This window comes from Aureobasidium subglaciale, assembly GCF_000721755.1.
Source record: "Aureobasidium subglaciale EXF-2481 unplaced genomic scaffold scaffold_5, whole genome shotgun sequence".
NCBI classification, from domain to species: Eukaryota; Fungi; Ascomycota; class Dothideomycetes; order Dothideales; family Saccotheciaceae; genus Aureobasidium; species Aureobasidium subglaciale.
This window is the reverse complement of record NW_013566990.1, coordinates 1,076,642-1,088,998: the sequence shown is the minus strand read 5'-3', so window position 1 is coordinate 1,088,998 and position 12,357 is coordinate 1,076,642. Positions and strand designations below refer to the sequence as shown.

The 12,357-nt window shown below is 51.8% G+C and overlaps 4 protein-coding genes across 4 annotated transcripts; 1 reads left to right on the top strand and 3 right to left on the bottom strand.

Moving 5' to 3' along the window:
- Positions 1 to 456: 456 nt before the first annotated feature.
- Positions 457 to 3,873, bottom strand: AUEXF2481DRAFT_38124 (uncharacterized protein). Its single transcript, XM_013490476.1, has 3 exons — positions 3,102 to 3,873; positions 800 to 3,047; positions 457 to 709 (listed from the first exon to the last, which is right to left on the bottom strand). Exons 1-3 carry the CDS (start codon positions 3,602 to 3,604, stop codon positions 602 to 604), a joined length of 2,859 nt encoding a protein of 952 aa, XP_013345930.1. The 5' UTR covers positions 3,605 to 3,873; the 3' UTR covers positions 457 to 601.
- A 669-nt stretch (positions 3,874 to 4,542) lies between these two features.
- AUEXF2481DRAFT_27843 (uncharacterized protein) lies at positions 4,543 to 5,667 on the bottom strand (the record flags this gene model as incomplete). The annotated part of the gene is made up of 3 exons (XM_013490379.1): positions 4,543 to 4,853; positions 4,895 to 5,106; positions 5,165 to 5,667. 3 exons carry the CDS (start codon positions 5,665 to 5,667, stop codon positions 4,543 to 4,545), a joined length of 1,026 nt encoding a protein of 341 aa, XP_013345833.1.
- Positions 5,668 to 6,785: 1,118 nt separating this feature from the next.
- AUEXF2481DRAFT_27842 (uncharacterized protein) lies at positions 6,786 to 8,755 on the bottom strand (the record flags this gene model as incomplete). The annotated part of the gene is made up of 2 exons (XM_013490378.1): positions 6,786 to 7,391; positions 7,442 to 8,755. 2 exons carry the CDS (start codon positions 8,753 to 8,755, stop codon positions 6,786 to 6,788), a joined length of 1,920 nt encoding a protein of 639 aa, XP_013345832.1.
- Positions 8,756 to 8,986: 231 nt separating this feature from the next.
- AUEXF2481DRAFT_605774 (uncharacterized protein) lies at positions 8,987 to 11,720 on the top strand. The gene has a single exon (XM_013490641.1). It carries the CDS (start codon positions 9,217 to 9,219, stop codon positions 11,539 to 11,541), a length of 2,325 nt encoding a protein of 774 aa, XP_013346095.1. The 5' UTR covers positions 8,987 to 9,216; the 3' UTR covers positions 11,542 to 11,720.
- The last annotated feature ends 637 nt before the right edge of the window (positions 11,721 to 12,357 follow it).

The following is a 12,357-nucleotide window of genomic DNA, read 5'->3' as shown; positions in this document are numbered from 1 at the left end:
AACGGCAGATTCAATGGCGAGACCCAGGCCTACGTTCCCAGTTCTTCCCTCCCGCCCATGCCCAATTCTAGCCAGCGGTGAACCGCGCACCGTCGCCAGTAGGATCGCCCCAGGGTCGTACCCGCACCTCCCCCCCCCCCCCCCCCCCCCCCCCCGCCCTCCCTCTATACTTTTTACCAGGCATAATTAAAGAGCTTGAAAAGGCCAAAAAAAATATATGAAAAAAAAGAAGAAAAAAGGAAAAGAAAAATCCACACACCGTGTCCAGGGGGAAAAAAAAGGCGTGCCAATGGAAGAGAGAGAAAGAGTCCAAAGAGAAGAAAGAAAGGTTGCAACAAGACCCTTTGCAAAATCTCCATCTTTGCCAAAGAATACTCATGTAGGCTGAAAAACGAGAAGAAAAAAAGATGTCCATGACCCTAGATATGTTGGAATGTGTCAAGAACGTTTTTTTACGCCATTCATCCATCGAATATGTATCATTGTAGCAAAAACAAGCAAAGGAGAAATTCATTTATCCCCCACAGCTGTTCTTGTCTTTTTTCCATCTCAAACAAAAAATCTCATCTCCTTTATCCCAAAAAAAAAGAAGAAAAAAAAACTACGGTGGATAAAAGGGCGCCTCTCCCAAAGCCAATCTCTTCTCCATAGCTTCCATCAAAACCTGAGGAACACTCTCATCCGTAGCCCGAATAGTAAGTCGATACATCTACAAATGTCACACACATAAAGTTAGCAAAAAATTTCGCCACATCTCACATGTCCATCGAAAAGGTAGAGAAATCCTCATTGAACTTACCCCATTTCCAGCATTAGGTTCTAATCTAACAAGACACCCAATCTTGCCAGCCTGACTAGTATGCAATACACTGGCACAAACGAAATTCTTGACATTGGGATCCACGTCGTCCAAGACACCCCATTTGAAGCCTTCGAGGATACGGCGAGTGGGGACGGGAGCGACGTCTTTGCCGGAAAAGATGCGTTGGGCTTCGCGAGGTCCGGGTCCACCGATTTGTTTCCAGCGCTTGAAGAAATCGTCGGCGGTCAACGAGGCGGGCTCGAGGTATTTGTGCACTGCAAGAGGTAGTTTGAGGGTTAGGGCTTGAAGGGCGCCTGCGAGCCAGGAGATGCGGATGGTGGGGGCTTGGGTGAAGACTGATTTCGCTTCCAGCATTATCATGGCTTGTGTCTGTGTGGAGGGTTGGACGGTCGTCTCGGGCAGGGATTTGACGTCGATTTTGATTTGGTCGGGCGATGGGTTGTTGAGGGTGGTGGTGAAGGAGTTGATGGCGAAGGAGGACTTGTTGGTAAAGTACATGATTATGCAGCCGAGTTCGCCGCGGTATTCTGAGCGTACTCCGACTTGTATCTGGCCGTCTTCGTACAGGATACCTTCGGGTACCATGAGCATACGAGCGTGACCGCGCTCCCAGCCTGGTGACAGGTGGTCCGCGCTGGCGAAATTTGGCGTTTTTCCTTCTGTGCCCCAGTCTAGACCGGCTAGTTCGTCTGCTGGTGTTCTTGAGCCATTTGCTTTGGTGGGTGACTGCGCTGCAGATGTCGTGTCAAGTTGGTTGCCAGCACTGAAGGTACGCTTCAGAGTGTTGTTCCGCTCGGTGATGTCCTTGTTTGCATCCTTGCCGCCTGCTACCCAAGTACGCTTATCCGTTGTGTTGTGTTGTCTAGAATGTAGTCTAGACAGCAAAGCAGAAGCACGTTCCGGGAAGGGTGGCATTTCATCCATAACCGTTCGCAGCAGATCATCTGTCGGCATCGTTGCCAGAGTCAGGTACTCGCATGCACGCTGCTGAAGTTCAGAATCCAAGGTATGGCTGTATGTCTTGAAAGCCTGCAAGAGCTGCGGCTTGATTTCAGGGAACAGGTTGACGAATTTGATAAAGGCAGAAAGCATCATGGCGCGAGTGCTTGGTGAGCTGCCATTGAACTTTGATTGCAAAGCCATAAACTGCTCAATAGGACTGCATTTGGGGCTATCGGCGATCAGGTGGCCAAATTCTCCAAGGAGATAGCTTCCAATCTTGACAAGCATCTCATGACATTGTTCAGCTCGGAGATATTCCAGAATGTTGGATGCGGCGTATATTTGCAGTTCATCGTTGTTGGTAACAATCATGATTATTCTTTGCCAGACCTCGTCGCTGACATGATCACCAGCCATGGCGATGAGTCTGAGTGAGATGTCCACATACCACTGGATGTCGGTAGCGTACTTCTCGGTCAGAATGGCAATCTTGAGAACCATCTCCTCACGAATGGCATAGTCAGCAGTCTGGAGATACTTCAATAGCTCACCGACAATGGGCTTAGCATTTGTCGTGTCGCACATGCTGTATAGCAGATCGAGACCTTGCCTTCTCACACTGATATCGCGATCGCGCAGAGAGCCGACAATAATGCTTTGGTGCTTCTTGATAGGGTCGAGATTTTCGGATCGTGCAGCCAGATGTGTCATGGCTTCCAAACCAAGATAGCGAACGTTAGTCTCTCTAGACTGGATGAACTTGCCCAATCTCGAGGAGATTTGCATCATCAATTCTTGCTCGGTATCGAGGTGGATTGTGAGGTTGATGGCTTCGAAGAGAACGGCATTCTGAGCGTTGTTTTGTTGCACGTTCTTTGGGGCCTCCATCGCATTGTCCATGATCTTTTGCAGCGACTCACGAATCAAGGCGCGTACGTGTGAGTCGTCCGAGGGAGGGAAGTATTGCATCAAACGCAGCAGCTTGACCTGGATCCATGGACAAGGAACTTTGTAGTAATAATAGTCGCCGGCGCATTCATGCTCGACAACGACCTTTTGCAGACGTTGGGCAGCCTTGACATAACTGCCTTTGTATCGATCGGGGTCATCTTGAGCAAGCTTCATGACGAGTGAGGTGACGGAGAGAGCAACACCCATATCCGTATCGTCCATGATGGAGATGATGCGTTCTGCCCATTCGGCCTGGACAATGCTGGGAGCTTTTCGGTAGAGACGCAGGAGGGTGAGGGCGGCCTTCTTCTTGACGAATGGTTTGGATGTGCTAGATGAGCGGGTCAGTGAACGAGTAGCTTTCAGCGAGCAGCAAGAGACTCACGGAGAGATGAGCAGTCTGTGGACATCAAAGGCCAGAGCTTCACCCATCTCCTTTCCTCCAACGTTGGCAATGGCGTGCAGCGCCAAACAGTTGTTCAGCTCATTGATGTCGGCCAAGTCTTTGCGAATGCTGTTGACCACCAGATGCAGAAGCTCGTGTTCCTCATGCAAGAACAGCGTAACAGCCAAATAACCAATCTGCTTCTCCGAGTACTTTGTAGCCGAGACCAGGTTGACAGCCTCGAGATGGCCAAAGTCGACGTTCCAGCCAAGGATGTAGATGTACAGCAGTTTGCAGACATACTTCTTCTTGTCGTAGCCACTCAAGCCACCCTGCTTGAACTTTGAACGGATGTTGGCCAACTCCTTGTTGATGCGCTTCTCCTCGAGCTCTCTGGCACGGGCGTTTCTCAGGTCGGCAATGAACGACACCAGACCGCGCATTGTGTTTTGGTTGCCGCTTCCTCCTCCGCGGTTGAACAGGCCGCTACCTGACGACGACATGGTGAGCTGCCGCTGCTGTGCGTCGGTCGCTATTCAATTGATCGTGTCTTTGGGGTGATGTCAAAGGAGCTCAAGGTCGGGTCCGTGGACTGACGGGTGAGCGAGTCGGGGGTTCCAAAGCGGATGCCAGTGGCGCGGAACAAGCGACTGCTTCAACTTGTACGCATCTACACTTGGCAGTCGAGCATGTGGATTGACGTCTTGGTCCTTTCTTCCGTCTACTCCGCTCTAGCTCAGAACATGTCTAGTTTTCGCACGTCGTAGCAGAGGTCACCACTCATCAGCAAGCCAACAATCTCCCGTATGGCATCTCGTACGCCAGCCAAGACGTGGGGATCTCAATCTCGTCCCTGATCCACTTCAGCCGAGACACACCACCATGCCAAACTCTATGCCTCTTGTCATCGATACCTATCTTCACGCCCTCGACGTTTCCGTGTGGCTAGATTGCCAGATAAATCAATCGTCAAACCCGTCTAACGTCGTTCACATCGGCACTTCACGACAAGTTGATGGGCAGTTGTTCGAAATCAAGTCAGTACAGTGTCTGTGTCACGGACTCTGGTCTACAAGTACACGCTCTCTGTCGCCCATCCCTTGCCTGGCCATTTTTGTCCTCCTGTAAAAGATGGTAAAGACTGTGCCCGCAGCTTCAAGCTACCAGGCACATCTTTTTGCTTTTGATTGTTGTTGTTGTCGTCATGCATCAGAAGATAATTGTAAGAAGAATTCATCCTATCCCGCCCGAGTCCTTTCGCTCTTCGGACGATGACTTTCCCAAACTGCCCGTACCCTTACGCCCAGAACGCCCATGATGCCCGTTAGCCGCCACTTGTCCCACCATCTCTACGATTGCCCTCTCAAACACTTGCCTTTCCTGCTTGCTCTTGCTCTCGCTCTCGGGATAAGGCAGCGCTGGAGCGCTAACACCCGAAAACCTAGGACCCGTCGCAAAAAGTTGCGCTGAAGTCGCTGAGGTTGGGAGCCGATGCGAGAGTAAGTTCAGGAGTGAGGAAAGCGTCCTTGAGACCAAAGCTAGAGAGGTTGAAGATGTCGTCGGGCCCGTCGGTCGTCGTGGCGTTGGTCGTGTAGTTGGAGTTGAGGTCGTCATACTCGATGAGATTGTCAAAGTGGCTGCTGAGGCCTGCTTCATCATCGTGGCCATACGAGTCGGCCATAAAGTCCACGAAGCTATCATTAGGCTCCGGTAGAAGATCATGAGGTTCAGATGCATCAAATAGAGCATAGTCTGGCTCCACCTTGAAAGGCTGTTGATCTCGCTCGACCGACACTGCAGGTCACACAACATTGCGGCAGAATGTTGTGTCGTGTCGAGCGAGATGCTTGTTCGGTGGACAGCCGAAGGTGGCATGTGCATCTGAGAAGCCGGCGACATGGGCTCCATCTTGACTGATGGCGTCATGTAATCTTCGTTGACGGATGAGGGTGCCAACGAGGCACGGGGGTCGATGGTGTCGTATGATGAGGAAGGAGAGACGATGCTGTGAAAATGTTAGACGTCATGTCGATGAGTATGTGGAGGCGGACGATGATATGCACCTTTCTTCCTGCAGCTTGATGCTGGCCAGTTCTTCTTGTGTAAGTTGGGGAAGACCGCCGGGGATCATGTCCTTGCACTTGTCAAGGGTGACGTCCTTCTGGGCGAGTTGATGTTGCAGGGCGTTGATCTGCTGCTTGAGGGCGTGGTTCTCGACCTCGAGACGCTCGGCTTCCTGACGCTTGCGCTCACGGGAGTTGTGTGCAGCAGCGCGGTTGCGCTTGATACGCTCGATGCGACGCTGCTCCTTCTCGTCGGCAGTCTTGGCCCGCTTACGAGGCGGCAGGTTGGTCTTGGGTTCAGGAAGAGCCTGGCCCCATGACTTGCGCTTCTTCGCAGGCTTGGCTGCTGAGGACTGTGGGATGTGGTGGAGTGAGTTGGGTGTGGCAATGGCCGTGGTGGCTGCCGTGGACGGAGTGAGAGAAAAGTCCGGGGTGTTCATGTTGAGTGGATCTGGAGTGGTTGCTGCCAGGAGGTTTGGCGGTGATAGGACTCCGTCGGCCATGATGTATGATGGTGGATAAGCGACTGCCTACATCTGGGGATGAAAGGTGGCCTCTTTGAGTGGACGAGGTTTGTGCTGTTGCCTGATGACGATTCCGGATTCCGAGTCACACTCTGAAGGCTCAGAGACAGCACGACTAACGAAGCAGGCGGAGAAGACACGGTGGCAGCTTCGCTCCTTTATACATCCGCCCATGCCTATTCCCAAAATAGCTAGCTCCTAATCGCGACTGCGCGACTGCCCCTGCGTAAGCCCTGGCCTTCACCACCTACCACTTTTGGCTGCACGTGCACCGAGGCTGCGCACATCAATCAGCCTCGACCTCAGCTCACCTCACTCCGACCGAAACGACCATCGATGTTAATCCTCAATCTCGCTCGTATACTTCCGGCATTGCCATCTTGTTGCGTCCCGCGTGTCATATAAATGCTTCTCGCCCCCAAAGCTCGCCTAGAGAATCTACTCAATCCCTTGCCTATGATCACATTTACCCAACTCTTTCCAACGCCGAGAGAGCCGTTGTTGTGAACCTTGTGCCAACCAACCATGTCGATCGGAGTTCGTACCCATCGTCGTTCTCCGTGCTTCCAAACCTTTCGAGCCCTCTTGTCCCACACACCAACCCCAGCCTTTTCCACTTCAGCTCGCGACTCCCTACATTCGTGTTGGCTCTCCTTACATGACTCAACAAATCGTACACCTGCTAACTGTCTGCCTGGAAGGCTATCCGTCAGCTGAGGCAGCCAGCCACTGACGACGAAGGGGGCTGTTGTATCTTTTGTAGAGAAATGTACCGTACCGACTGTGCACCCAGTTTACCCTGACGATCACAAAGGGTCCACTTTCGCCCAGCACGAGTGACAGAGATACGGCTATCCCGGCGGAGTAATCGATCTAGCCAAAATTGATGAAGATGCAATTAGAGTACGAATCTCGCGAATGTCAATGCTTTCTTGCTATCATTACACGCCCACTATAATGAGAGAAAAAGGGGTTTGAATATTTCAGAGCTCCATGCCAATAAATTGCTTGTCTGTAATCTTCTGCTTTCAATTTCGGTCTTCTTCTTGAACAAGGATTCAAGATCTTTTGTGTGTTTGTGCTTGAAGCATTCATGTCTATCTAAGACCAACAAGATTACCAGGCAGGGCTCTGGCCACGCTCAAGACCAGACCAATAAAGGCCTTGTTACCCTCCTTGGTCTTGGGCACCTGTTCTCTGAACTTCTTGATCAGCTCTGGGATGCTTATACCCTCTGCAGGAATCGAAGCCTTGATCTCCTCGATAGTAGGCATGGGTACGGGACTACCAGCGCGAGAGCCGATAGGTGTTGCATTTCCAGGTGATCCAGGGTTTGATCTAGGATTCAAGGTCATAGGACGAGCACGCCTCTCCGTCTCGGTGTCGCTGCCTGATCCAGCCAGGCGTCCCATAGGTGATGTGGCCCCGGACATATCACGACGGTGCTGCTTCTTCATACGCTTATGGTTGATTGACTCGCTGCCGCTAGTCTCGGACAGATTGGGTGACCCGGGTCGCTTGAGGTTGGACATGGAGCCCTTGGCCTGAATACCACCAGAGTGCTTCTCAACGCGACCTGACGGAGTATTGGCGTTGGTCGACATCTGGGACGCGGCCTTGTCTCCGTTTGCCTTGAGCTCTTCGTCTTTCTTGTGCTCGTTCTCTGCGCGTTCACGCTCAACGTCCGATTCATCCAGGCCCTCCTGAGATAATGTCAGTTCAAATCTGGCAAGTCAGATGCAAGCGAACTTACCGGTTCGGAGAATTCGTTCTCACTCTCGTCGTCGTCGTATTCGTAGTTTTTCTCAATCTTGACCAACTTCCTTCGCAGCTTCCTTGCCTTTATTTTCTCTTCTTTCTCCCTTCTTTCCTCCTCCATCTCCTCCTTCTCCCAGTCCTTTTCGTCCTTTACGCCAGTGCCAGCAAAGATGTTTGCGTTATGGCGATCCTTCTTGAGCTTCGACGCGGCTTCTTTGGCCTCGTCCTCGTCTTCACCGAACAGCTTGCCCTCGTCATCGTCTTGAAATTCATCTTCGGCTTCAAAGTCCAGCTCATCCACGTCATCTGCGACATCTTCGTTTTCATTCTCCCCGTCGTCCTCATTCTTGACGCGATTCTCGCCTCGCATACCAACTCTTCCTTTGGTCAAGCGCTCTTGTCTCGCAAGTTCGGCACGCTTTTGCTCCCGACTCTTGTCGTTGTCCAAGAACCATCTTGGGTTGCTTGTTCTTTTGTTCATGATGTCTTCGGCCTCTTGTAAAGGGATGAGCTTGAAGCGACCAGTTTGGTTAAAACGATACCACTTTTCAATGGGGACCATTTTGAAGCTGCCGTCATCTTGGAATAGAAACATGACATTTGACTCGGACAAAGGCTCTTCGTAGGTACCGACCCAGATGTTCTTGTTTTCGAAATCTTCAAAATGCCATGGGCGACCCTCTTCGTAGCGTAGCCTGGCACGTTTTTGTGCTTCCGGGGTGTCTGTTGGATAGTAGACATCTTCGGTCTTCTTCTTGAAGGGCTGGCGCTTCTTTGCTGCCGCTGCCTTGTCGGTCGGAGCGATCTGAGCTTGTGTCGCCTCTCTTTCTGCCGCTCTGTCGGCCTTGCGTATAGCTTCCTTCTCACGTTCTTTTGCAAGTTCCGGGTCGTCTGTGACAGGTGTGTTGGGTGTGTCTTTAGGGAAGCGGCGGTGAAGCTTGACAGGACGCACAAAGCTGGTACCGTCGTACGGATTAATGGTGTTGTTTGAGATGAACTTCATGGCGTGAAAGCGCATGCCTTCAAGGATGGACTTCTTTGTGGCCCTGATTGGGATCTCGTGGTATGTCGAGGGGTCATCTTCTGGCTCAGATTGCAGCTGAGCGGCGGCATTCGTTGCAGCAAGAGGCTTGGTGGTACCAGTGAGCTTTTGCGGCGGCGGAGCAGGTGGGCGCTTTGCTTGGGCGCGACTGGGCTTAGGCGCGAACGGTCCGGTGGGCTTCTTGCGACGGATTGCACCTTGACCGTTGTTGGGAGTGGTCGAAGGTTGTCGCGAGACCGGGCTCACGCCTGGTGGAGGAGCACTCATCGTGTCGACCGGTAGGCGGTATCTCTTGTTCGGCTTGTGACGGTAGATCGATCTACTGGTGCATCGAAGGCTGATGTGGTGTTGATGTAGGTCGGTGGTACTGAGTGCGCTAGCCGAGTTGACAATATGTCCAGTGGCGGCAAGCGTGGAGGAGACGAACGTGAGGGAGAGGAATGTGTGTCGTGGTCGTATGCGAGGACGAGTTGCGCTGCTGCCATGTCATCGGCCGCGCTTTGTTCCTCCCTCATGTCGGACCTCTTGGCACTCCCATCATCACTTTTGTGTGACGCTCATAATCTCGGCGATTGCTTCACTCATCATCCACTTTTGCAAAATCATCTAGTCGTGCGCTGTCGGAAGCCGCAGTCTTGTTCGATCCTATCTACACATTTCTGAAGGAAGCAGACAAATGCGATTCAATCAGAACATCATCATATCTCAAATCATCGCACCGGCCTAAGATGGATCAAGGCAGGAGCTATGCTCCGCCCAACCTCGAAGATCAGTTGCGACACATGATCATGAACCGTAATCTTCCTCAGCAACAGCACGACCCTCGCTCACCATTCCCGCCTTCTGACATGGCTCATGGTTATACTTCGAGGCCGCCTCCTGGTTTTGGAATGCCTCCGCCTTTGGACCACCACCCGCAATACTCTAACAATGTGCCCATGAATCGTCAACAGGATTTCTCTCAGTTCCTTCAACAACATCAGGTAACCCCACCGGTCCCTATGCCATCTCGTCATGTACCTCCTCACATTCACAATGGCAACACCCGTGCTCAAGGTCCTCATCGCAACCAAAACTCACGACCCATGGACCCGAATGCTTTCGAAGGACCTCCTCCTCAAGGTCCTCGTTCGCATCAATCTCACACCCAGCATCAAGGCCAGCGTCCGCAGCAATATCAAAACTCGAATCAACATCAACAGCGTAACCTGTACCAACCTCAGTCACGCCCTCAGCAGTCTCACAATTCTTACATCGAGCGTCAGGCTTCTTTCTTGGATTCACTCGCCACTCAGGAAATCTCAAAGACGCAAATGTTGGACTCTGAGATCCAGATGAAGGATGCTTTCCGTATCAAACTGCAAAGTATCTTCGAGAATCTCAGGTCTCCCGACCCGGAAAATCCTCTTCCTTCTGTTGAGTTGGCTAGCTTTGGTAGTCTGAGCTCTGGCTTTGCGACCGCTGGCTCTGATATGGATCTAGCTATAGTAACTTCTTCCGAACACGATCTGAGCCAGCGCTTCTCCTCCCATGAGAATGGTCTTCCCCGCGTCCTCGAAAGGGAGCTACTTGACAATGGCATTGGTGCTCGCCTCTTGACCCGCACCCGTGTTCCCATCATCAAGATTTGCGAACAGCCATCCGAAGAGCTCTTGGAAGCCCTGCGCGAGTCTCGAGAAAAATGGGACAATCTGCCAGAAGATGAGAAGTATGCCACCACAAAACCATCTGCCGATGACACAGCCTCAAAGAAGGAAACTTCTGAAACTCAGTCCTCGCCTGCTCAGCCAGAAGTCCAGGTCGATGACATTGAGCAGTCTGCACCAGACAGTGTGGTTCATGATTCTACCGAGCCTTCAGATAGCGTCTCTCTGCTCGTCGAGTCTACCCAAGCTTTGCACCTCGACCAGCAGTCGACTTCAAAACCAGATCAGGTGGCTTCGAAGTCAGAAACTACACAACAACCTCAGGACAAGCAGGCAAACCGGCAGCGAAACGATAGAGGTTGGCGACGCGAAAAGACAGTCGGCCCTCTCGACTTCCCAAAGGACGGTGTCGGCATTCAGTGTGACATCAACTTCTTCAACCCCTTGGGTATTCACAACACTCAAATGTTGCGATGCTACTCGAAGTGCGATCCCAGAGTCCGACCCATGGTGCTTTTCATCAAGTCATGGGCTAAGCGCAGAAAGATCAACTCCTCCTACTCGGGTACCTTGTCATCTTACGGCTACGTCCTGATGGTTCTGCATTATCTTGTAAACGTAGTACAGCCGCCCGTTCTGCCCAATCTCCAACACGAAGCTGAGGCCAACGGCATGCCTCCTGTGAGTGTCGATGGTTATGAAGTTCGCTTCTTTGACCAAGAAGATATGATTGAACAGCGCGCCAGTCAAGGTGCAGTCACGCAGAACAAAGATTCATTAGGCAGTCTTCTTGTCGGTTTCTTTAGGTACTACGCTGTCAATGCTGGTGGATTCTTCTGGACCCGTGACGTGCTGAGCTTGAGGACTCAGGGCGGTATTTTGTCCAAGGACGAAAAGGGCTGGACAGGTGCAAAGACCGAAGTCGGCGAGAACAAAGAAGTGCGCCACCGCTATCTCTTCGCCATCGAGGATCCATTCGAGACCACACACAATGTCGCGCGAACCGTTACTCACAACGGCATCTGCGCCATCAGAGACGAGTTCCGTCGCGCATGGCGCATCATCAGTGCCGTTGGTCGCAACAGAGATGAACCAGAAGGCGGCCTGTTTGATGAGTTGACTGAAGCCGAGGAACACACGCCTGCTTCTACAGCTCCACCGCCGACGGTCAACAAGGTGCAGGCATATGGTCAGCAGTTCCCCACACTCGCTGGTCCTGCCAATCTTGCTGGACAGAAGTCACAAGTACCGGAGCGTGTGCCTGTTCGACCAGTTCAGCAAGCTCAAGCTACTCAGCCTCAACCGAAGGTGATCGCACAAGAGCCTGTTCAGTCGCAGCCAGAGGCTACCCTTCCTCTTCCTCGTGGTAAAGGACGTCGCCAGAAGTTTGTGCCTCTCAGTTTCTAGAAGTGGTGTGGAGTCTGTATTTTCGTTGTTATCTCTGAGCATGGCGTACGGGGTTTTGCATGTAAGAGCTCGCTGAAATGCATGATGCTTGGCTCGGAGCGATCTGGACGGAGGCATACCGAGGAGTCCCTCATGGTTCTGCATATGAGCAACGAATGGTAGAGAAAGCACGAGTTTATGTGGACAAGAGAATATGGTAGCTAGGTGATGGCTAAGTTGATAGATGACCAAATTGCATGGCTTAGCTGTAACGTCAGGCGCGACATGAGACGTCGCAGAAAAGGCGCGTGACGAGCAGATGTATGACATTGATGTGACAAGGTAACGAATTGAGAAATACGGGTGACGGAATGTAATCATGGCAGTGTTCGTAATGGGTGGATGGCCGGTGAAGTATATCGATTTAGGGGAGACCAAAATAGGCACTTTACCACGCGTCCGCCGGAGCTGGGGCGGCAAGTCGCAACGTAAAATGGAGAAGACTTGGCAGGAACGAGCAAGTAAGCAGACGCGATCTCTATGCAGGCAGCTGAACAAGATGGATAGGATCAAATATAGCACTATAGCCAGACATGGATGCAGAAGTAATCAATGTGGATTCCATACTGGTAGATGTCTCAAGGTGAATGTTCAGGCTGGACTGGCGATGGAACTATTCAGACAGCAAAGCGGCGGGAGTTTGGTGTTCATGTCACGCCTTGTGCCTCAAGCCACAGGGATCGGGGACAGTCACATCAAGCTCCAACGGTTCAAAGGGACAAGTTGGTCAACCCTATTGTAACCTTTCAGCTTCAGCCCCTTTGAACTTTTCAGCTT